Source organism: Saimiri boliviensis, chromosome 5 (assembly GCF_048565385.1).
Source record: "Saimiri boliviensis isolate mSaiBol1 chromosome 5, mSaiBol1.pri, whole genome shotgun sequence".
NCBI lineage: Eukaryota > Metazoa > Chordata > Mammalia > Primates > Cebidae > Saimiri > Saimiri boliviensis.
Genome location: NC_133453.1, coordinates 50,360,932 through 50,385,604, shown reverse-complemented (window position 1 = coordinate 50,385,604; position 24,673 = coordinate 50,360,932). Strand labels below are relative to the sequence as shown.

The 24,673-nt window shown below is 40.1% G+C and overlaps 1 protein-coding gene across 9 annotated transcripts in view; it reads right to left on the bottom strand.

Moving 5' to 3' along the window:
* The window catches only part of HIBCH (3-hydroxyisobutyryl-CoA hydrolase), a 225,523-nt gene that overhangs the window by 24,103 nt on the left and 176,747 nt on the right, over positions 1 to 24,673 (bottom strand). For 8 of the 9 annotated variants that reach the window (XR_012517674.1, XR_012517672.1, XR_012517673.1 and 5 more), the window contains 3 exons: positions 23,405 to 23,491; positions 19,929 to 19,987; positions 18,632 to 18,713 (listed from right to left, as the gene is read on the bottom strand). Coding sequence is in view for 3 of the 9 variants with exons in the window: in XM_074399356.1 (XP_074255457.1) it covers positions 18,632 to 18,713; positions 19,929 to 19,987; positions 23,405 to 23,491 (228 nt within the window). In the remaining 6 variants the exon portion in view is untranslated. Of the gene's footprint in view, positions 1 to 2,303; positions 3,406 to 18,631; positions 18,714 to 19,928; positions 19,988 to 23,404; positions 23,492 to 24,673 lie in introns of all 9 variants that reach the window. The other variant, XR_012517677.1, reaches the window with a different exon arrangement.

Here is a 24,673-nt window from a genome sequence, read left to right as displayed (position 1 = left end):
ACACTATGCACAAAAAATTAATGTGAGATAGATTTAAACCTAAACAAAAAAGCAATAACTAGAAATCTTCCAGAAGAAAGCACAGTAAGGTATTTTCAAGTAGATATTTTCTTAGGACACAGAAATCAATACCCATAAAAGAGAAAAACAAAAATAAATTAGATGTCCTCTAAATTAAAAGCATTCAATCCTCAAAAATTATTGTAATTTACCACATTAATAGAGAAAGGGCAAAAAAGTCATACGATCATCTCAAAAGATGCAGAAAAAATGAATATGATAAAATCCAACACTCATTCAATACAATAATTACAAAAAACCCTCTTCACCAACTAGGCATAGAATTAACTTCTTCACACTGATGAAGAATATCCACAGAAAACCTACAACAATCAGTATTTTTAATGTACTTTAAAGCTTTCGCCTTAAGACTGGGAATAAGACAAAGATGGCTACTATCATCATCTCTACTGAATATTGTGTTGGTGGTGTTAGCCAGTACAGGAAGTTGGTGAGAAGGGAGAAATAAAGCGGATATGAGAGGGAGAGAGAGAGGGAAAAAGGAAGGAGAAGAGGGAAGGAAGGGAGGGAGAGGAAGGGAGGAAAGGAGGGAGAGGAGGGGAGGAAGGGAAAGAGAGAGGAGGGGAGGAAGGGGGGAGGAAGGGAGAGAGAAGAGGGGAGGGAAGAGAGGGAAGCGGGGGGGGCAGAAGGGAGAGAGGGAGGGAGGGGAGGAAGGGAGAGAGGAAGGGAGGGGAGGAAGGGAGAGAGGAAGGGAGGGGAGGGAGAGAGGAAGGGAGGGGAGGAAGGGAGAGAGGAAGGGAGGGGAGGAAGGGAGAGAGGAAGGGAGGGGAGGAAGGGAGAGAGGAAGGGAGAGGCAGAAGGGAGAGAGGGAGGGAGGGGAGGAAGGGAGAGAGGAAGGGAGGGGAGGAAGGGAGAGAGGAAGGAAGGGAAGAGAGGAAGAGGGGGAGGAAGGGGGGAGGAAGGGAGAGAGGAAGGGAGGGGAGGAAGGGAGAGAGGAAGGGAGGGGAGGAAGGGAGAGAGGAAGGGAGGGGAGGAAGGGAGAGAGGGAGGGAGGGGAGGAAGGGAGAGAGGAAGGGAGGGGAGGAAGGGAGAGAGGAAGGGAGGGAAGAGAGGAAGAGAGGGGAGGAAGGGAAGCAGTGAAAGGAAAAAAGGAAAAGAAGGAATAAAGGAAGAAGGAAAGAAGACATTATGTATACAAATGATGAAAATTCAAAGTAATCTGCAAACCATAAATAACTCATTTAAAAAATAAGTAAGTTTAGCAAAAGCATTAGATACAAGGTCTCAATACATAAAATTTAATTTCAGGCCAGCATGGTGGCTTATGCTTGTAATCCCAACGCTTTGGAAGGCCGACCCTGGATTATTATTTTTTTATTTTTTTAAGAAAAATCTAAAACAATTTACCCAATCACTTTGTAAGAAGTCAGTAAAAGCATAACAGTTAAATTGACAGGTAGGAAAAGCCCCAAATAATGAATTTCTATTCTGCATTATGGTTGACCTGAGGTCAGGAGTTCAAAACCAGCCTAAACAACATAGTAAAACCCTGTCTTTACTAAAAATACAAAAATTAGCCAGGTGCGGTGGTAGGCACCTGCAATCCTCACAACTCAGGATGTTGAGGCACAAGAATCATTTGAACCCAGGAGGCAGAGGTTGCAGTGAGCCAAGACTGCACCACTGCATTCCAGCCTGGGCAACAGAGTAAGACTCTGTCTCACATATTTATTTCTATTATCAAAAAATAGAAAATTAAATTTTAAAATGACACCATGTAAACATGCATCAAAACCCACCAAATACCTAGGGATAAATCCAACAAAATATATGCAAGTATTCTACAAAAAAGATTCAACATCTGCTTTCCTTTGGGGAGTCTGGAATTTGGGTATATGCTAGGCACACCAAGTTTCTAATGTACTTCACAAGATCTCAACTAGTTGCTGGAAGTGTTATTCTCTACTGGAAGAGGACTCTTAGGTGCTTACAACTGGTTTCCTCCAGACTCCATCCTGTATGCTTTTCCCTTTGCTGATTCTGCTTTGTATTCTTTTGCTACAAGAGTACAACTATACTTTGATGCAGAACAACTGTACTTTTTGCCATTACTTTTATGACAAAAACCATAATAACATATGCTGAGTTCTGTGAGTCCTTATAGTGGGTTGCCAAACTCAGGGGGGGATCTTGTAAATTTGTTTAGTTCCTTGTAGATTCTAGATATTAGACTTTTGTCAGATGGACAGACTGCAAAATTTCTCTCCCATTCTATAGGTTACCTGTTCACTCTGATGATAGTTTCTTTTGCTGTACAGAATAGATTCCATTTGTCAATTTTGGCTTTCATTGCCATTGCTTTTGGTGTTTTAGTCATGAATTCTTTGCCTATGCCTATGTCCTGAATGGTATTGCCTAGTTGTTCTTCTAGAGTTTTTATGCTTTTAGGTCTTAGTAAAGTCTTTAATGTAGCTTGAGTTAATTTGTGTATGAAGTATAAGGAAGGAGTCCCATTTCAGTTTTCTACATATGGTTGGCCAGTTTTCCCAGCACCATTTATTAAATAGGGAATCCTTTCCTCATTGCTTGTTTTTGTCAGGTTTGTCGAAGATCAGATGGTTGTAGATGTGTGGTATTATTTCTGAGGCCTCTGTTCTGTTCCATTGGTCTATATATCTGTTTTGGTACCAGTACCATGCTGTTTTGGTTACTGTAGCCTTGTAGTGTCATTTGAAGTCAGATAGTGTGATGCCTCCAACTTTGTTCTTTTTGCTTAGGATTTTCTTGAGTGTATGGGCTCTTTCTTGGTTCCATACGAAATTTAAAGTAGTTTTTTTTAGATCTGTGAAGAAAGTCAACGATAGCTTGATAGGAACAGCATTCAATCTATAAATTACTTTGGGTAGTATGGCCATTTTCATGATAATAATTCTTCCTGGGTAAGATGGCCGCCTAAGAACAGTTCAGGACTTCAGCTCCCAGTGAAAGTGCAGAGGGTGAGTGGACGCCGCATTTCCAGATGAATTTTTGTTGCCCACAGACCAGGAGATACCTAGGCAGAGGGGTCGCCAGCGCCGCAGTCCCGGCCGGTGCGGGTGTTTTGGCCTCTACGGGGCTGATTTGGCCCGTGCAGCTGCTTTGACCATGCCCTGTTGCGGCGGTTCTCCATACAAAAGCCACTGGTCTGGGAGCCCTCTTAGCTGGCGATTGGAGCCCTGAGCCAGCAGAGTTGCCCATTCATCTGAAATAGCGAGCCAGGCCAGGAGATTCCTGGGCATAAAAACTGCCAGGAGCCGACGCCGCTGTCTGAGCCAACTCAGTGAGTCGCAGCACGGGAGATCTCGGCACTTTTTCAACAAGCGACTAGAACGCTGGGTCGTTCAACTTAAAAAATAAAAAAAAAAGACTCTGAGTCAGGGAGCCAGGTGATCAGGCTCAGTTGGTCCCACCCCCCACCCCCAACAACAATGAAAACAAAAACAGTAATTGAAAATGCTCTGGGTTGAGCTTTTCACAGCAAGCACAGCTGAACCTGGGACAATCCGGCTCTGTGGGGGAGGGGTGTCCGCCATGACTGAGACTCTCCACCACTACGGAGGCAGGCCGCCGTTGCTGAGGCAACCCGCCGTTGCCAAGGTAACCTGCCACAATAGAGAGTACACCATAACAGAGGTGGGGCCACCGTTGCCAAGGTAGTTCTAACTACGCCCATATAAACAGGACTGCAGGGAAGAGCACAGGGCAGCTGGGCGGAGCCCACAGCAGCTCAGCAAAGCCCCTGCAGGCAGACAGTGGACAGGTGGGCTGCTAGCTGGGCGGGGCAGACCTGAAAGAAAAAACAAGGGCAGCAGCACAACAGAAACTCATAAAGCCCTAACTCCCCAGGACAGAGCACCTGGGAACAAAAAGTGCTTTATGAGTTCAGCTGCAGCAGACCTAAACGTACCTGCCCAGCAGCTCTGAATGAACAACGGAGCTCACAGCTCAGGACTTAAGCCCCAATAAAAGATAGACTGTCTCCTCAAGTAGCTCCCTGACCCCCATAGATCCAAAGAGTCACCTCATAAAGGAGAGAACGGACTGACAGTTGACGAGCATCCTTCAGGGACAAAGATAGCGGAAGAGGAAACTGGTAGCAAACGCTTACTGTTCTGCAGCTGCTGCAGGTGATCCCCAGGCAAGCAGGGCCTGGAGAGGACCTCAGCAGTCCTACAGCAGAGGGGCTAGACTGTTAGAAGGAAAGCTTAAAAAAAAAAAAAAAGTAACTTCAGCATCCACGAACTAGAAGCTCACTCAGAGACCCAATCTGAAAGACAGTAACTACAAAGACAACAGGTGGATAAACCCACAAAAATGGGAAGAAACCAGCACAAAAAGGATGAAAACTCCCAAAACCAGAACATCTCTCCTCCTAAAAGGGATCACAACTCCTCACCAGCAAGGGAACCAGACCGGATGGAGAAGGAGGGTGATGAAATGACAGAATCAGACTTCAGAAGGTGGGTAGTAAGAAACTACAGTGAGCTAAAAGAACATGTTCTAACCCAATGTAAAGAAACTAGGAACCTTGAAAAAAGATTGGACGAAATGCTAACGAGAATGGACAACATAGAGAGGAATATAAGTGAATTGATGGAGCTGAAAAACATAACACGGGAACCTCACAAAGCATGCACAAGCTTCAACAGTCGTATTGACCAAGCAGAAGAAAGGATATCAGAGGTCGAAGATCAACTCAATGAAATAAAAAGAGAAGGCAAGAACAGAGAAAAAAGCACAAAAAGGAATGAACAAAATCTTCAAGAAATGTGGGACTATGTGAAAAGACCTAATCTACGTTTGATAGGTGTACCTGAATGTGATGAAGAGAATGAATCCAAGCTGGAAAATACTCTTCAGGATATTATCCAGGAAAACTTCCCCAACCTAGCAAGGCAGACCAATATTCAAATCCAGGAAATACAGAGAACACCACAAAGATATTCCTCAAGAAGAGCAACCCCAAGGCACATAATCGTCAGATTCACCAGGGTTGAAATGAAAGAGAAAATGCTAAGGGCAGCCAGAGAGAAAGGTCGGGTTACCCACAAAGGGAAGCCCATTAGACTCACAACAGATCTCTCAGCAGAAACCCTACAAGCCAGAAGAGATTGGGGGCCAATATTTAACATCCTTAAAGAAAAGAACTTTCAACCCAGAATCTCCTATCCAGCCAAACTAAGCTTCATAAGTGAAGGAAAAATAAAATCCTTTGCAAACAAGCAAGTACTCAGAGATTTTGTCACCACCAAACCTGCTCTACAAGAACTCCTGAAAGAGGCTCTACACATATAACGGGACAACCAGTACCAGCCACTCCAAAAACACGCCAAATGGTAAAAGAGCATCAACACAATCAAGAATCTGCATCAACTAACCAACAAAACAGCCAGGTAGCATCAAAATGACAGTATCAAATTCACATATAATAATACTATCCCTAAATGTAAATGGACTAAATGCCCCAATCAAAAGACACAGACTGGCAAATTGGATAAAAAGCCAAAACCCATCAGTGTGCTGTATCCAGGAAACCCATCTTACATGCAAGGATACACAAAGGCTCAAAATAAAGGGATGGAGGAAGATCTACCAAGCAAATGGAGAGCAAAAAAAGGCAGGAGTTGCAATTCTCATCTCTGATAAAATAGACTTTAAAGCAACAAAGATCAAAAGAGACAAAGAAGGACATTACATAATGGTAAAAGGATCACTGCAACAAGAAGAGCTAACGATCCCAAATATATATGCACCCAATACAGGAGCACCCAGATACATAAGACAAGTTCTTAATGACTTACAAAGAGACTTAGACTCCCACACCATAATAGTGGGAGACTTTAACACCCCATTGTCAATATTAGACAGATCAACCAGACAGAAAATCAACAAGGATATCCAGGACCTGAACTCAGACCTGGAACAAGCAAACCTAATAGACATTTACAGAACTCTGCACCCCAAATCCACAGAATATACATTCTTCTCAGCACCACATCACACCTAATCTAAAACTGACCACATAATTGGCAATAAATCACTCCTCAGCAAATGCAAACGAACGGAAATCATAACAAAGAGTCTCTCAGACCACAGTGCAATCGAGTTAGAACTCAGAATTCAGAAACTAACTCAACCGCACGGCTTCATGGAAACTGAACAACTTGCTCTTGAATGTTGACTGGATAAACAATGAAATGAAGGCAGAAATAAAGATGTTCTTCGAAACCAACGAGAACGAAGACACAACATACCAGAATCTCTGGGACACATTTAAAGCCGCCTCGGAGAGAGATCCAAGATGACTGATCACTAGCAGGTCGGGATTGTAGCCCCCAGTGAAAGCGCAAAGAAGGAGAGGACGCCACACCTTCACATGAATTCTTGTTGCGCACGCACCAGGAGATTCCCAGCGGAGGAGCCCCACGGGTCGCCAGCGCGACTCTTGTGACCGGCGAGGCGGTTTTGCCAGCGCCTCGGAGCGTTGGTTCTTGGTGCAGAGTCAGAAAAGCACCATCAATCTTAACGCCGCTGATTTAGTCGGCACAGTGGGTTGCTCAGATTTTGGTGCTGAGAATCAATAAGTTGGACGTCCACTCAGAAACCTAATTACAAAGACGGTAATTATAAAGACCACATGGATAAATCTACAACGAAGGGAAGAAAACAGCCAAAAAAGGCTGAGAATACCCAAGATCAGAACACCTCTCCCTCAGCAGGGGATCACAGTTCCTCATCAGCAACGAAACAAGGCTTGATGGAGAACGAGTGTGTTTCAATTACAGAGACAGGCTTCAAAATGTGGATAATAAGAAACTCCTGTGAATTAAAAGAACTTGTTCTAACACAATCCAGAGAAAATAAGAACTTTGAAAAAAGGTTTGACGAAATGTTAACAAGAATACACAATTTAGAGAGGAATATAAGTGAATTGATGGAGTTGAAAAACACAATACAATAACTACGTGAAGTATGCACAAGTTTTAACAGCCGAATTGATCAAGCAGAAGAAAAAATATCAGAGGTCGAAGACCAACTCAATGAAATAAAACAAGAAGACAAGATTAGAGAAAAAAGGATAAAAAGGAACGAGCAAAGTCTCCAAGAAATATGGGACTATGTGAAAAGACCTAATCTACGCTTGATAGGTGTACCTGAATGTGACGAAGAGAATGAATCCAAGCTGGAAAATACACTTCAGGATATTATTCAGGAAAATTTTCCCAACCTAGTAAGGCAAGATAACATTCAACTCCAGGTAATACAGAGAACACCACAAAGATATTCCTCAAGAAGAGCAACTCCAAGGCACATAATCGTCAGATTTACCTGGGTTGAAATGAAGGAGAAAATACTAAGGGCAGCCAAAGAGAAAGGTCAGGTTACCCACAAAGGGAAGCCTATCAGACTTGCAGCAGATCTCTCAGCAGAAACCCTACAAGCCAGAAGAGAGTGGGGACCAATATTCAACATCCTTAAAGAAAAGAACTTTCAACCCAGAATTTCACATCCAGCCAAGCTAAGCTTCATAAGTGAAGGAAAAGTAAAGTTTTTTGTGAACAAGCAAGCACTCAGAGATTTCATCACCACCAGGCCTGTTTTAGAAGAGCTTCTGAAAGAACCACTACACATAGAAAGGAACAAACAGTATCAGCCTTTCTAAAAAATACCAAAAAGAGCATCAATATAATGAAGAATTTACATCAACTAATGGACAAAATAGCCAGCTAATATTAAATGGCAATATTAAACTCACATATATCATTGTTAATTCTAAATTTAAATTGACTAAATCCCTCAATCCAAAGACAGACAGACAATTTAGATAAGAAGCTAAAACCCATCGGTATGCTGCATCCAGACCCATCTCACATTCAAGGATACACAAAGACTCAAAACAAGGGATGGAGAAAGATTTACCAACCAAACAGAGAGCTAAAATAAATAAATAAAAAGCAGAAGTTACAATTTTTGCCTCTGATAAAATGGTTGTTAAAGCAGCAAAGATCAAAAGAAGCAAAGAAGGACATTATATAATGATAAAAGGATCAATGCAACAACAAGAAGAGCTAAAGATCCTAAATATGTACGCACCCAATACAGGAATACCCAGACATATAAGACTAATAAAGAGACTTAGACTCCCACACAGTAATAGTCGGAGACTTCAACATTAATATTAGACAGATCAATGAGACAGAAAATTAACAACGATATCCAGAACTTGAACTCAGATCTGGAACAAGTAAACGTAATTAACATTTATAGAACTCTCCACTTTAAATACACAAAATATACACTCTTATCAGTACCACATTATATCAACTTAGAAGTTTAAACGAAATGTTGGTTGGCTCCTTGTTTGTCATTCTCTTCCCTCATTTTCTTTCACGTCTCCATTATTAAGGACAATTATAGGCATACCCATATTCAGACTGCATTCTAGCCCGGGCAATAAAGCAACACCCCCATTCTCTCTCCCTCTTCCTCTTTCTCTTTCTTCCTCTTCTTTATTCTTTTTATTATTCTTTTCTTCTTTCTCAAAAAAAAAGTAAAATTGTTCCTCCTATCACCGACCATGAAATGGACTATTTTAATTTAAATTACTTTACTTTCTCTACTTAGTTTATATATCTGCCTAGCTAGCCATAACTAAGTATAGATATATGTTATGTGTACAGATTCTACAGACACACACTGTCGTATATCATTTGTTGCCTATGAGGTAGGTGATACATATGACTTCAGAAAAAAACTGCTTATAACTTTGAGTGATTTTAGCATTCTTCACATTTAAGGTACATAATATTTTATGTTTTTCTCCATAATTTTTGTTAAATTTTTATCAACCCCCGTTATTTTTGAAATTAAGACACTGCGTTATACAATACGTTATTTTAAAGGATGATACATTTGAAAATATCACAGTTTTTTTTTAACCTTTGAAGATTTTGATCCTCTGAACATTTTCCTTCTATAACTTAAAATGTTTTTGGAGATTTTTCTAGTACTTCAGAAGAGGGGAATACCTCTTTCATGTGCAATTTTTTTGTTATTTGTTTGAGACAGAGTCTTGCTCTATCACCCAGGCTGGAGTGCAATGGCACTATCTCAGCTCACCGCAACCTTGACCCCCCAAAGTGCTGGGATTACAGGTGTGAGCCACTGCACCCAGCTAAGCCTACATTTTCAGAATAGCTCCTTTCTGTAAGAAAAATAAATAAATAAATAAATAAAAATAAAAATAAAGCCGTCTCTAGAGGAAAATATATAGCAATGAGTGCCCACATGAGAAGAAAAGAGACATCTAAAATTGACACCCTATCATCAAAATTGAAAGAGCTAGAGGAGCAAGATCAAAAAAACTCAAAACCTAGCAGAAGACAGGAAATAACTAAGATCAGAGCAGAACTGAAGGAGATAGAGACACAAAAAACTCTTCAAAAAAATCAATAAATCCAGGAGCTGGGTTTTTTTAAAAGATCAACAACATAGACAGACCACTACTCACATTAATAAAAAAGAAAAGAGAGAATAACCAAATTGATGTAATAAAAAATGATAAAGGGGATATCACCACATATTCCACAGAAATTCCAACCAACATCAGAGATTATTACAAACAGCTCTATGCACATAAACTAGTAAACCTGGAGGAAATGGATACATTCCTGGACACCTGCATCCTCCCAAGCCTAAACCTGGAAGAAGCCAAACCCTGAATAGACCAATAACAAGGTCTGAAGTCGAGGCAGCAATTAAGAGCCTACCACACAAAAAAAGCCCAGGTCCAGATGGGTTCAGAGCCGAATTCTACCAGAGGAGCTGGTACCATTCCTTCTTAAATGATTCCAGACAATCCAAAAAGAGGGAATCCTTCCCAAATCATTTTATGAGACAAACATCATCCTGATACCAAAACCTGGCAGACACTCAACAAGAAAAGAAAACTTCAGGCCAATATCCATGATGAAGATAGATGCAAAAATCTTCAATAAAATACTGGCAAGCCGATTGCAACAGCGTATCAAAAAGTTCATCCACCATGATCAAGTAAGATGCATCCCAGGGATGAAAGGCTGGTTCAACATACGCAAGTCCACAAACGTAATTCACCACATAAACAGAACCAAAGACAAAAACCACATGATTATCTCAACTGATGCAGAGAAGGCCTTTGACAAAATTCAACAGCCCTTTATGCTAAAAACCCTCAATAAACTAGGTATTGACGGAATGTATCTCAAAGTAATAAAAGCTATTTACGACAAACCAACAGCCAATATCATACTGAATGGGCAAAAACTGGAAGCATTCCCTTTGGAATCTGGCACTAGACAAGGATGCCCTCTCTCACTACTCCTATTCAATATAGTACTGGAAGTTCTAGCCAGAGCAATCAGGCAGGAAAAAGAAATAAAGGGTATTCAAATTGGAAAGGAGAAAATCAAATTGTCTCTATTTGCAGATGACATGATTGTATATCTAGAAGACCCCATTGTCTCAGCCCCAAATCTCCTGAAACTGATAAACAACTTCAGCAAAGTCTCAGGATACAAAATCAATGTGCAAAAATCACAAGCATTCCTATACACCAGTAACAGACTTAAAGACAGCCAAATCAAGAACGAACTGCCATTCACAATTGCCACAAAGAGAATAAAATACCTAGGAATATAACTAACAAGGAACATAAAGGACCTCTTCAAGGAGAACTACAAGCCACGGCTCAACGAAATAAGAGAGGACACAAATAGATGGAAAAACATTCCATGCTCATGGTTAGGAAGAATCAATATAGTGAAAATGGTCATACTGTCCAAAGTAATTTATGATTTCAATGTTATCCCCATGAAGCTACCTATGACCCTCTTCACAGAACTGAAGAAAAACACCTTAAACTTCATATGGAATCAAAAGAGAGCCTGTATAGCCCAGTCAATTCTAAGCAAAAAGAACAAAGTGGGAGGCATCACACTACCTGACTTCAAACTATACTACAAGGCTACAGTAATCAAAACAGCACGGTACTGGTACCAAAACAGAGTTATAGACCAATGGAACAGAACAGAGGCCTCAGAAAAAATACAGCATATCTACAACCATCCGATCTTTGACAAACCTGACAAAAACAAGCAATGGTGAAAGGATTCCCTGTTTAATAAATGGTGTTGGGAAAACCGGCTAGCCATGTGCAGAAACCAGAAACAGGACCCCTTCCCGACACCTTACACCAAAATTAACTCCAGATGGATTAAAGACTTAAACATCAGACCTAACACCACAAAAACCCTAGACGAAAATCTAGGCAAAACCATTCAGGATATAGGCGTAGGCAAGGACTTCATGACCAAATTGCCGAAAGCAATGGCAACAAAAGCAAAAATAGACAAATAGGACCTAATCAAACTCCACAGCTTCTGCACGGCAAAAGAAACAGTCAGTAGAGTGAATCGGCAACCAACAGAATGGGAAAAAATTTTTGCAGTCTTCCCATCTGACAAGGGGCTGATATCCAGAATTTACAAAGAACTAAAACAGATCTACAAGAATAAAACAAACAAGCCCATTCAAAAATGGGCGAAGGATATGAACAGACACTTTACAAAAGAAGACATACAGGAGGCCAAGAAACATGAAAAAATGCTCATCATCACGGGTCATTAGAGAAATGCAAATCAAAACCACGTTGAGATACCATCTCACGCCAGTTAGAATGGCGATCATTAAAAAATCTGGAGACAGATGCTGGAGAGGATGTGGAGAAATAGGAACACTTTTACACTGTTGGTGGGAGTGTAAATTAATTCAACCATTGTGGAAGACAGTGTGGCAATTCCTCAATGACCAAAAATAGAAATCCCATTTGACCCAGCAATCCCATTACTGGGTATATATCCAAAGGATTATAAATCATTCTACTATAAGGACACATGCACATGAATGTTCATTGCAGCACTGTTTACAATAGCAAAGACCTGGAACCATCCCAAATGCCCATCTATGAGACAGACTGGATAGGGAAAATGTGGTACATATACACCATGGAATATTACACAGCCATCAAAAACGATGAGTTTGCGTCCTTTGTAGGACATGGATGAACCTGGAAACCATCATTCTCAGCAAACTGACTCGAGCAGAAAATCAAACACCGCTTGTTCTCACTCATAGGTGGGTGTTGAACAATGAGAATACATGGACACAGGGAGGGGAGCACTACACACTGGGGTCCGTTGGGGAGAAATGGGGGAGGGACGGGGGTGGGGAGGTGGGAAGAGATAGCATGGGGAGAAATGACAGATACAGGTGAGGGGATGGAAGGCAGCAAACCACACTGCCATGTGTGTACCTATTCAACAATCTTGCATGTTCTTCACATGTACCCCCAAACCTAAAATGCAATAAAAAATAAAAAATAAAAAATAAATTCTTCCTATCCATGAGCATGGAATGTTTTTCCATTTGGGTCCTCTCTCAAAATTTCCTTGGGCAGTGGTTTGCAGTTCTCCTTAAAGGGGTCCTTCGCGTCCCTTGTAAATTGTATTCCTAGGTATTTCATTCTCTTTGTAGCAATTGTAAATGGGAGTTCCCTCATGATTTGGTTGTCCATTATTGGCACATAGGAATGCTTCTGATTTTTGCACAATGATTTTGTATGCTGAGAATTTGCTGACTTTGCTTATCACCTTAAGGAGTTTTTGGGCTGAGACAAAGGGGTTTTCTCAATATACAATCATGTCATCTGCAAACCGAGACAATTTGACTTCCTCCCTTATTTCTTTCTCTTGCCTGACTGCCCTGGTCAGAACTTCCGATACTATGTTGAATAGGAGTGGTGAGAGAGGGCATCCTTGTCTTATGCCAGTTTTCAAAGGGAACACTTTCAGCTTTTGCCCATTCAGTATGACACTGGCTATGGGTTTGTCAAAAATAGTTCCTATTATTTTGAGATACCTTCCCTCAATACCTAGTTCACTGTTTTCAGCATGAAGGGGGCTGAATTTTATTGAAGAACTTTTCTGCATCTATTGAGATAATCATGCAGTTTTTGTCACTGGTTCTGTTTATATGATGGATACGTTTATTCATATGCACATGTTGAACCAGCCTTGCATCCCAGGCATGAAGCCAACTTGATTTGTGGTGGATAAGCTTGTTGATGTGCTTCTGGATTTAGTTTGCCAGTATCTTATTGGGGATTTTTCCATCGATTTTCATCAGGGATATTGGCCTGAAATTTTCTTTTATTGTCAGGTTTTGTTATCAGGATGATACTGGCCTCATAAAATGAGTTAGGGAGGAGTCTCTCTTTTTCTATTGTTTAAAATATTTTCAGATGGAATGGCACCAGGTCCTCTTGAGGAAAGACCCCATTACATGACCAACAATTTATGCTATAAATCTTTCTCCCATCCTTCCCCAAGGAAACCTCTGGCCTTTTAGCAGGGTAACTGCACTGGGAAAAGGGAAATAAACCTTTCAGGAACTACGAGACACTGGCTTTGAGCTAACATGATTCCAGGGGACTCAAAACATCATTGTGGTCTTCCAGTTAAAGTAGGGACTTATGGTGGTCAAGTAATTAATAAAGCTGTTGCTCAGGTCTGACTTAGAGTAGGTCCAGTAGATCGTTGGACCCATCTTGTGGTTATTTCCCCAGTGCCAGAATGCATAATTGGCATGAACATACTTAGCAGCTGGCAGAAACTCCCCCACCACCCCGATTGGCTCCCTGCCTGGTAGGGTGAAAGCTATTATGGTGGAAAAGGCCAATAGAAGCCATTAGAGCTGCCTCTACCTAGTAAAATAGTAAATCAAAAACACTATTGCATTCCTGGAGGGATTGTGGTGATTAGTGCTACAATCAAGGACTTGAAAGATGCAGGGGCAGTGATTCCCACCACATCCCCTTTCAATGCTCCCATTTGGCCTGTGCAGAAGACAGCTGGATCTTGGAGAATGAAAGTGGATTGTTGTAAGCTTAACCAGGTGGTAACTCCAATTGCAGCTACTTTATCAGATGTGGTTTCATTGCTTGAGCAAATTAACACATTTCCTGTTACCTTGTATGCAGCCACTGACTTGGCAAATGCCTTTTTCTCCATTCCTGTCCGTAAGGCCCACCAGAAGCAATTTGCCTTCAGCTGGCAAGGCCAGCAACATACCTTTACTGTCCTACCTCAGGGGTATATCTACTCTCTGCTTTGTGTCATAACCTTATTTGGAGAGACCCTGATCACTTTTCACTTCTGTAAGATATCACACTGGTCCATTATTATACTGATGACATTATGCTGACTGGATCCAGTAAGCAAGCAGCAGAAAACAAACTGGAATTACTGGTGAGATATTTGTGTGCCAGAGGATGGGAAATAAATCTGACTAAAATTCAGGGACCTACTATCTCAGTAAAATTTCTAAGGGTCCAGTGGTGTGGGCCCTGTCAAGATACTACTTGAACTGCCTATCAAGAACTGGGTGCTTTCTGACCCATCTAGCCATAATGTGAGTTGTGCACAGCGGCATTCCATCATCAAATGGCAGTGGTATATACGTGATCGGGTTTGAGCAGGTCCTGAAGGTACAAGTAAATTACATGAAGAAGTAGTTCAAATGCCCATGGTCTCCTCTCCTGCCACCCTGACTTCTCTCTCCCAGCCGGCACTGATGGCCTTATGGGGAGTTCCCTATGATCAGCTGACAGAGGACAAGACGACTAGGGCATGGTTCACAAAGGGTCTGCACGATATGCAGGCATCACCCGAAAAGTGGACAGTTGCAGCACGACAACCCCTTTCTAGAACATCCCTGAAGGACAGTAGTGAAGGGAAATCTTCACAGAGGACAGAACCTTGAGCATTGCACCTGGTCGTGCACTTTGCATGGAAGGAAAAATGGCCAGATGTGTGATTATATACTGACTCATGGGCTGTAGCCAATGGTTTGGCTGGATGGCCAGGGACTTGGAAGAAACATGATTGGAAAACTGGTGACAAATAAATTTGGGGAAGAGGTATGTAGATGGACCTCTCTTGAGTGGTCAAAAACCATGAAGATATTTCTATCTCATATGAGTGCTCACCAAGGGATGACCTCAGCAGAGGAGGAGTTTAATAATCAAGTGGGTAGGATGACTCGTTCTGTGGACACCAATCAGTCACTTTCCCCAGCCAACCTTGTCATCACCCAATGGGCCCATGAACAAAGTGGACATGGTGGTAGGGATGGAGGTTATGTATGGGCTGAGCAACATGAACTTCCAGTCACCAAGAGTGACCTGGCTACAGCCACTGTTGCGTGCCCACTCTGCCAGCAGCAGAGACCAACACTGAGCCCTCGATATGGAACCACTCCTCGGGGTGATCAGCCAGGTACTTGGTGGCAGGTTGATTATAGTGAACCTCTTCCATAACAGAAAGGGCAGAGGTTTGCCCTCACTGGAACAGACACTTCCTCCAGATATGGGTTTGCTTATCCTGCATGCAACACTTCTGCCAAGACTGCCCCGTGGACTCATAGAATGCCTCATCCAATGTCATGGTGTTCCACACAGCACTGCCTCTGACCAAGGCACTCACTTTATGGCTAAAGAAGTGCAGCACTGGGCTCATGCTCATGGAATTCACTGGTCTATGTTCCCTATCATCATGAAGCAGCTGGACTGACAGAAGGTGGAATGCTTTTTGAAGTCACAATTATGTCAACTAGGTGACAATATTTTGCAGGGCTGGGGCAAAGTTCTGCAGAAGGCTGTGTATGCTCTGAATTGGTGTCTATAATATATGGTGCTGTTTCTCCCATAGCCAGAATTCATGGGTCCAGGAATCAAGGGTAGAAGTGGAAGTGGCACCACCTACCATCACCCCTAGTGATCCACTAGCAAAATTTCTGCTTCCTGTTCCTGTGATGTTACATTCTGCTGGCCTAGAGGTCTTAGTTCCAGAGGGAGGAATGCTGCCATCAGGAGACACAACAACCATTCCATTAAACTAAAAGTTAAGATTGGCACCTGGACACTTTGGGCTCCTCCTACCCTTAAGTCAACAGGCTAAGAAGGGAGTTACAGTTTTGGCTGGGGTGACTGACCCAGACTATCAAGATGAAATCAGTCTTTTACTCCACAACAGAGGTAAGGAAGAATATGCATGGAATAGAGGAGATCGATTAGGGTGTTTCTTAGTATTACCATGCCCTGTGATTAAGGTCAATGGGAAACTACAACAGCCCAATCCAGGCAGGACTACGAATGACCCAGAGCCCTCAGGAATGAAAGGTTTGGGTCACTCCACCAGGCAAAACCCCACAATCTGCTGAGGTACTTGCTGAAGGCAAAAGGAACACATAATGGGTAGTAGAGAAATCATCAATACCAGCTACAGCTATGTGACCAGCTGCAGAAATGGAGATTGTAATTGTCATGAGTATTTCCTCCGTCTTTTGCTAAAAACACATTTGTGCATGTATATACTTGTACTAAACAAGTATCTTTATTTCCTTTTCCATTATGTAACATAAGACTTTTTGACTTCATATCAGCATGTAAGTAGTTAACTTTATGTAATAGTATTTGGGTGGGGAACTGGTGCATTTCTGGTTGTACGAAAAATAGCTGTATTTTGTCAGGCATAATTATGACCTTATTATTGTCTTTATTTGAAGATTATATATGATCTCAGGAGATACGTATGGGTTCAAGTTGACCAGGGGTGGACCTGTGACGGTGAATACTGAGTGTCAACCTCACTGGATTGAAGGATACAAAGTATTGATCCTGGGTGTCTCTGTGAGGGTGCTGCCAAAAGAAATTAAACATTTGAGTCAGTGGGCTAGGGAAAGCAGATCCACCCTTCATCTGGTGAGCACAATCTAATCAGCTGCCAGCGAATATAAAGCAAAATGTGAAAAGGAGAGACTGGCCTAGCCTCCCAGCCTACATCTTTCTCTTGTGCTTGGTGCTTCCTGCCCTCTAACATCAGACTCCAAGTTCTTCAGTTTTGAGACTCTAACTGGATCTCCTTGCTCCTTGAGCTTGCAGACAGCCTACTATGGGAAAGCATAAGTTAATACTTAATAAACTCCCCTTTATATATATATATATATATATATATATATATATATATATATATATATATATCCTATTAGTTCTTTCACTCTAGACAACCCTAATACACCAACTTAAAAGTCAGAATCCTTGAAATACAAAATGATTATCTACATAAACATTCCTAGAAGTTGTTAATAATAACAGTCTACTTTTGTAGATAAATGGCGGGTCTACCTGCTCTAATTTATGCCTATCCTTGAAAGTTAATGAAATTCTAATACTGAAGAAGATCCCATGGGACAAATTAACTTTGGATTTCCCCTTTAAGAATATAGTAAAAGGCCAGATGTGGTGGCTCATGCCTATAATCCCAGCACTTGGGAAGTGAGGTGGATTGCTTGAGCCCAGGAGTTCCAGACCACCCTGGCAAACTGGTGAAACCTTGTCTCTACAAAAAAATACAAAAAATTAGCCAGGCATGGTGGCACAGCCTGTAGTGCCAGCTACTCAGGAGGCTGAGGTGTGAGGATTGCTTGAGCCAGGAAGGTTGAGGCTGCAGTTAGTTATGATTGCACCATTGTACTCCAGCCTAGGGAACAGAGCAAGACTCTATCTCAAAACAACAACAAAATACAGTGACAATGGAGGAAATGCATTCACCTTTACAGATAAGACTATTAAATTTTTTTCTCAATGTTTTCTGACAACTGAAATGTTATGATTACATCTAGAAATAGAAAAATATTATGGAATCATGATGTAGAGCCTAAAAAAAAAATACACACACACACACACACACACACACACACACACACACAGATATATAAAATATACAAAAAATACTGTCAGATAAAGACAAGTTAAAACACCTTTTAAGTATAAGGAAACATATCTTTTCTTTGTCTAGAAGTCTGAAATATCCAAGTTTCGTAATCCTACTAGAGGTCCAAGAAAGTCAATATTTGGTATGCACACATTTATATAAAAATGGCTCTTCTGCTGTTAACAGTTGAGTTACGTGAAACATGGAAACACTACATAAGACCCAGCTATGACAAGAGATGGAGTATCTTATTTAAAAAGGATCACTTTTTAATTATTAAACCTCCTGCTTAGAAAGACCGTATTAAGTAGAATGTATAGATCAATGTCACAATTGCAAACACATCATAAGATGACTACTCTCCAGTGACCCAGTCCTTCTAATGTAATTAAAGTGTCCCTAAAATCCTCCTCCACAGGACAAGGAGGACTATTTGGAAATGAAGCATGCTTACAAAAGTCCTCTGTTAAGGACATAAAACTAGCTTAGCTTTGCCCTCAACAACCAGCAGGTAGAAACAGCACTTGAATTTAGGTAAAGGTTAGTGGAACGGATTTCTGAAGCTCATCTAAATTTGGGGAAAACAAAACACAATGCATGGGCTATGTCATCACCAGTGGAGCACAAATACCCCTTAGAGAGGCTTCCCCGTCACTGGACTTCACCATGTTCAGTCAGGGCAGAAAGGATCCCAGTATTACCTTCAACTGCTCTAAGGCAAAAGATGAACCATCTTGCTCTAAGTTTTGAATAATCTGTTCCACAGTATTGGCTGAAAAACAACTATAAAAAAAGGAAATGTGATTTCACCAGTGTGCAAGTGATTTCCTGTTTCTAACATACTGATGAATCTGAATGTAGGCTTTCCCCCACCTCTATTTCAATAATTAAGAATTGTCTAATCTCTTTGAACAGGATGTAAAAAGAAACAGAGCATTGCTTCCCTGGGTAAGCATTTGTAGCCTACATTCATTAATACAAAATAAAACCTAAATTTTATTTTTTCTTTTGCATTTTTGCATCTATATTTCTCTGTAAAGAAATAATTCAACTACAAAAAGTAGATGCTCTTAAATAGTAGAGATGGTTGTCTTATTTTGTAATACTTTTCTTCCTGTTTCCCAAAGCCAGTCTGTCAATCTCTCAAATCACTGCAAAAAACCTTTTTTGCTGATCAGCTTGATAAGACCTTCAGAGAAGATAAATTTAAAAAGATAAAAGTTAATTCAATTATTTTCTAGTTTCTCTTCCCCACTTAAGAAAACAATTATTTTAAACTAACATGAATTTGAATCACTGCATAAAATCTTTTTGCTGGTCAGCTTGGTAAGATCTTCAGAGAAGATGAATTTATAAAGATAAAAGTTAATTCAATTATTTTCTAGTTGCTCTTTCCCCCTTAAAAAAAAAAGATATTCTGTACTAAGATGAATTCTTACAGTAGACTACTAAATATAATGAAGTTATTTCACCTGGTAAGAAGCAGCAGCTACTTTCAAAGGTAAGTGAGAAATGCCCTTTGCTGGTAGGGTGTGGTGACTCACGCCCATAATCCCAACACTTTGGGAGGCCAAGGTGGGTGGATCACCTGAGGTCAGGAGTTGGAGACCAGCCTGGCCAACATGGCCAAACCCTTGTCTCTACTAAAAATACAAATGTTAGCCAGATATGGTAGCAGGCACCTGTAGTCCCAGCTATTCAGGAAGCTGAGGCAGAAGAACTGCTTGAACCTGGGGTAGGGAGTGGGGGGCCTCGAAGGTTGCAGTGAGCCGAGATCTCGCCACTGCATTATTTCAGCCTGGGGGACAGAGCAAGACTGTCTCAAAAAAAAAAGAAAGAAAGAAAGCTCTATGCTATCTCAGAATTCAATGCACTAACAAACACAAGGTAATTCTAATGGTAATTAATGGTAATTATTAAAAAAATCTAAGGTTAGCAAGTTCATTTTAATATAGTCTTTGCAAAGGAATATATAACTGAGATCTAATTTTTAAGTACCTGTTAATTTTGTCCATGTGTTCCTCAAGTATAAAAGACTTGTCTCGATCAATCTTACACTGTTTGAAAAGAAAAATCTTTTAATAAATTTGAACACAATATTTTAATCCTTAAAAATTCATTATATTTAATGATACACCTTGTGAAACATTGTCACTTATTCCTTTCAGTCAAATTACATCTAACAGTCTCATAAATAACTACCATTGTATGATCAAAATTCAGACAGCATACAGAACTCTAGCTCTTAAAAGTTATCAATGGCAAAAATGTTCTAATATCTTTATTTACATGTATAAATATTTGTAATCACTAATACATTTGACACATTATTATTAAAATGTATCTGTGAAGTTAAGGATTGTACGGGACCTGAAAGGTCAACCTGCCCAAATTTTCATACTAGCGAGAAATTTCCACCACATGCCTGGTATCTCTGCAACTCTGACCTTCAGAGAGAGAAAACAGCACCTCAGGGAAGAGCTCACAAATGCTGGAACTGAATAATTAGGTTTCTGTTGTTGTTTTAATTCTGGAACAAAAACCAATTCTAGCATGTTTATAGTTGTGGTTAATTTCTTTCACCTTAACCATTTCCCACATGGTGCAGTTTTGTGTCCCCTCATAATCCGGGTCCTTCTTATGGACAAGTTGCAATTTTTCAAAGTCATTCTTCAACTATGGGGCACATATCTTAGTTGTGGGTGTGGCTGGCTCGTAGCAAAGTACAAGAGGGCTCTGCATGACCTTGATTGCTTTGGATATACTTTTCTTAACTGGACTAACTCTGAGTTAGTGTTGAGATAGGCCTATGGTTACAGCTGATTCACACTAAGTTCCAATTAAATAAGAATTTTCTGTTTTTCAAACATGTGCCATTGTAGGCTGTGTTTCTCCTATTCTGCACTTTTGAATTTAGTACTTTGGGTTAAAACACAAGATTTGCACTTATCTTATTAAATTTCACATTGTTACTATTGACCAGAGCACTCTAAACTCTTAAGAGTTTTTTTTTTTCATCCATATTATTTTTCCTTATTTTTCTTAGTTCTAAATCAACTTGATCAAAATGCTATCAGTGGTCTCCAAATCACTTGAGAAAAGTACTAAGTCTTAGATGACTTCCCTACATAGTAACACCTATACATTTAGTAGAATTCTTTAATAAGGCCTTTAACCCCTCCACAAACCATAATTCATCCCATATTTACTCAATTCAACAACAGGAGACTATCAAATGCTCTGATAAAAACAAGTGAAATCCTCATGTGCTCTGTATTCATATTCTGTGCACCAAGTACTCAGTGGCCCTGCCAATCTGTACTCATGTTCTCCAGTTCTAGGTAATGTTGTCAGTACTATTTCTCTAAATATTTCCTTCCCTCTATGTTCTCTATTATGAATTCCTAATAATTAGATTTTAGACCTCCTGCAATAACACCTCTGATTTTCCATTGTCTCCTTTTTCTGTTTTATTATCCTTTTCTGTTAGCTTTCCTCAACCATAGATTTTAGTCTGTTGTGGGTTTTTTACTTCCCATTTTGTTATCACTTTTAAAATTTTACAGGTATAACCACTGCCAAGATCAGCCAGTAGCCATCAACATCTAGGCAAGACCCTTCACTAGTAAAATGATTATGACTAACTTAAATTCAGATGATCATTAGTATTTTTACCTAATTTAATTATTTAATAATTATAAATAAGATATGTACTTGTGTTTAGACATGATGTTCTTGCACACTTAATACACTTTTTACAGTATAGTGTAAAAACTTTTATGAGCACTGGAAAACAAAAACATCCATGTGACTAGCTTTATTGTCATGGTCTGGAACCAAACTCAGATTATCTCTGAGGCATGCCTATATTATTCTTTGAATTACCTTTATAGCATCCATTGTTGTTTCATAGCTAAAATATTTTCCTCTTATCTCAAGATGATAGTTATAGATTGGTGTTTGTTTTTTCAAGTTCCCTTGTTCTTGCATTGTCTGCTTCCTTCCAGTGCCTTTGTTGTTTGTTTTGGCCTTGAAATATTTGTTTTTCTATGCAAAGCACTAAAATTAGGAAGCTTTGTGTCTAATGTCAATTGTAGTTATGGGATTCTCAACTGTAGGATACATTATAAGATGATCAGTCAGATGTGTTATTAAGACATGTCAATGTCTATGGGGTTTTTTTCTTCCAATGTATTGCTTAGCAGTGGGGTGGGATGCAGCCGTTCTGCAAGTCAACTAAGGAAAAGGGACAGAGGTCTTCCAATTTACTTATATCTCATCTCTTTTCAGTACAGTACTTCACTTATCTCTACCCTCAGCTAGACCTGCCTGATTTGGTTTCTCTAAGGAGTCAGTCTATACTCTTTCTGACAGGTTATTGGAAGACGGCTACTCTTAGTTGTACAAGAAGATTTGTGGAGGGGCTGGGCACAGTTCTCATGCCTGCAATCCCAGCACTACAGAAAGCCAAGGAGGGCAGATCATTTGAGGTCAGAAGTTAGATACCAGCCTGGCCAACACAGTAAAACCCTGTCTCTACTAAAACACAAAAATTAGCTGGGCATGATGGTGCATCCTTGTAAGCCCAGCTACTCGGGAGGCTGAGGCACCATTGCTTGAACCTGGGAGGTGGAGGTTGCAGTGAGCTGAGATCGTGCTACTGCACTCCAGCCTGGATGCCACAGCGAGACTCTGTCTCAAAAAAAAAGCATAACTGCTTTTTAAAACTTATCAGAAATCTTCCTTTTCTTCTGCCCCATTCTATATTCTAGTCTTTAGAGGGACCTGGTCCCATTATAAGGGTCTACAGCAAGAATCAGTTGACTTCTTATTGGCTTTCAGAGGTCTTTGGTTTAAGTTAGCAGCACTCATCCTTCTGATTTCAAGCTTCCAAAATACTAAAATCTCATGTCTGCCACTGTCTTCTCTTCTGTTCTACTTGTCTTTGTGAGTTTATGCCTTTTTTATTCATTAATTATAATTTTGAATGGTTTTAGGAGGCAACATGTATGCAATCATGTTTATCTAGAAACTATGTAGTGTTTTTAAAGATTCTCAGCTCTTACATGAAAATTTAAGTCAGACAACATAAGGAATCAAAAATAAATGCTGCAATATACTTTATTAAATATAAATAAATGTCAAGATTTTACAGCTCCACAAATACTGTTAATATTAAACACCTACTACAGAAATGCCAAAACCCTTGCAAAGAATGATAAGAAGGCTATGCACCGAAGTTAACCAGCAGTGGCAACACAGCTATGCAACTGCACAGGAAAGAAGTCATCTTGTTAGCTGGTTATGGTTATAACAACTGTGAAGCACTGATTCTTCTACCACGCTTTAAGTAAATAAATCCTTAGTACATTTATTTACATTTACAAACTATAATATTTACCAACTGCTAATTTTTTAATTACTTCTCCTCCCCATGAATTAAAACCTGAGGTTAAGAGTATTAACAAGATTACCTCTGTATGGTAATTTTCTAAGACAGCTGCAACATTTTCTTTTGAAGGCGATTTCAAGGCTAACAAATCTTCCTCTAACATGCCCAACTAAAGGGGAGAAAAAAAAAGGCAAGATCTGAAATCAAACAGAAACACAGAAAGCTTCACAAAAATCTCTTCTTTTTTAGAGTCCTTGTCTTTAAATTATGATGCTCTTTCTTCAGCTGGTTAACTGAAAGAAATTTTGACCGAAGTTGAATAAACAGGTATTCCCCACACAGCAAATGTAGCCTTCAAAGGAAGGGATAAAGATGGAAGAAATTGAGGAGACACAGAAACATTTATCTTTGTTTCTCTTAGTCTATTGAGCACTTGCAACCAAAGACCTAAATTATAAATTTTATTTTTAATTAACTTTAACAAAAATTGCCACAAATGATTAGTGGCTACCATAGTCAATGCACAACACTGTAATACAGCTTCACTTATTTCTCCATCTAATCCCTCAATCCTACCTTGAGCCAAATAAGACTTTTAACTGTTCCCAAAATATAGCTAATGGTTTCTTGCCCCTGTGGTTTCATTAAATGTTTCCTTTACCTGACAATACCTTTTCCTGATATACTCACCTTAAGGCCAGCTGTACTGCAAACTTTACAAAAAAGCTTCTAGTCCTTTCTTATGGGTAAGCTCTTCCTCCTGTGAATTCTTTGAGTATTTTCTTTGTACTATTTTTACACTTACCACACTTTACACCTCTGCCAGATGAGAAAAATGGTTATTTATCTTTTGTACCCACTTCTAATCCCACCCCCAAAGTATAGTCCTCCTTTTTGTATCCTCCACAGGCCCTGAGAATGCATCTATTCACTGCAGATACTAGTATTGAACACACTGACAAAAAAAGAAATGGTTATGCACCAGGTCTCTCTCTTCTACTAAACTAAATTCCACTGTAATCAAGGGTGTCCCTTCCAGACAGGATCATCCCATGCCCATGTTTCATTCCTGCTATATAGCTCAAGGGAAGCATGAGACAGCTGCCTGTTCAACGTGACTGAGGATGCCCAGAACACAGAGAAAGATCTGAATCTTCAGCCAAATGTAACAGAAAATCCTCATAACAGTGTACAGAGACAACCTTCAATTCTGCATACCTCATACATTTTACATAATCTGTTTAACAGTGTGAGAAATGAGACCAAAGTTCATCAACATAAAAATTTCCACAGCCATTATAAAGTTTGTGAATTCTATTAGTGACCAAACAGTACGTTTTTATGCTATCTA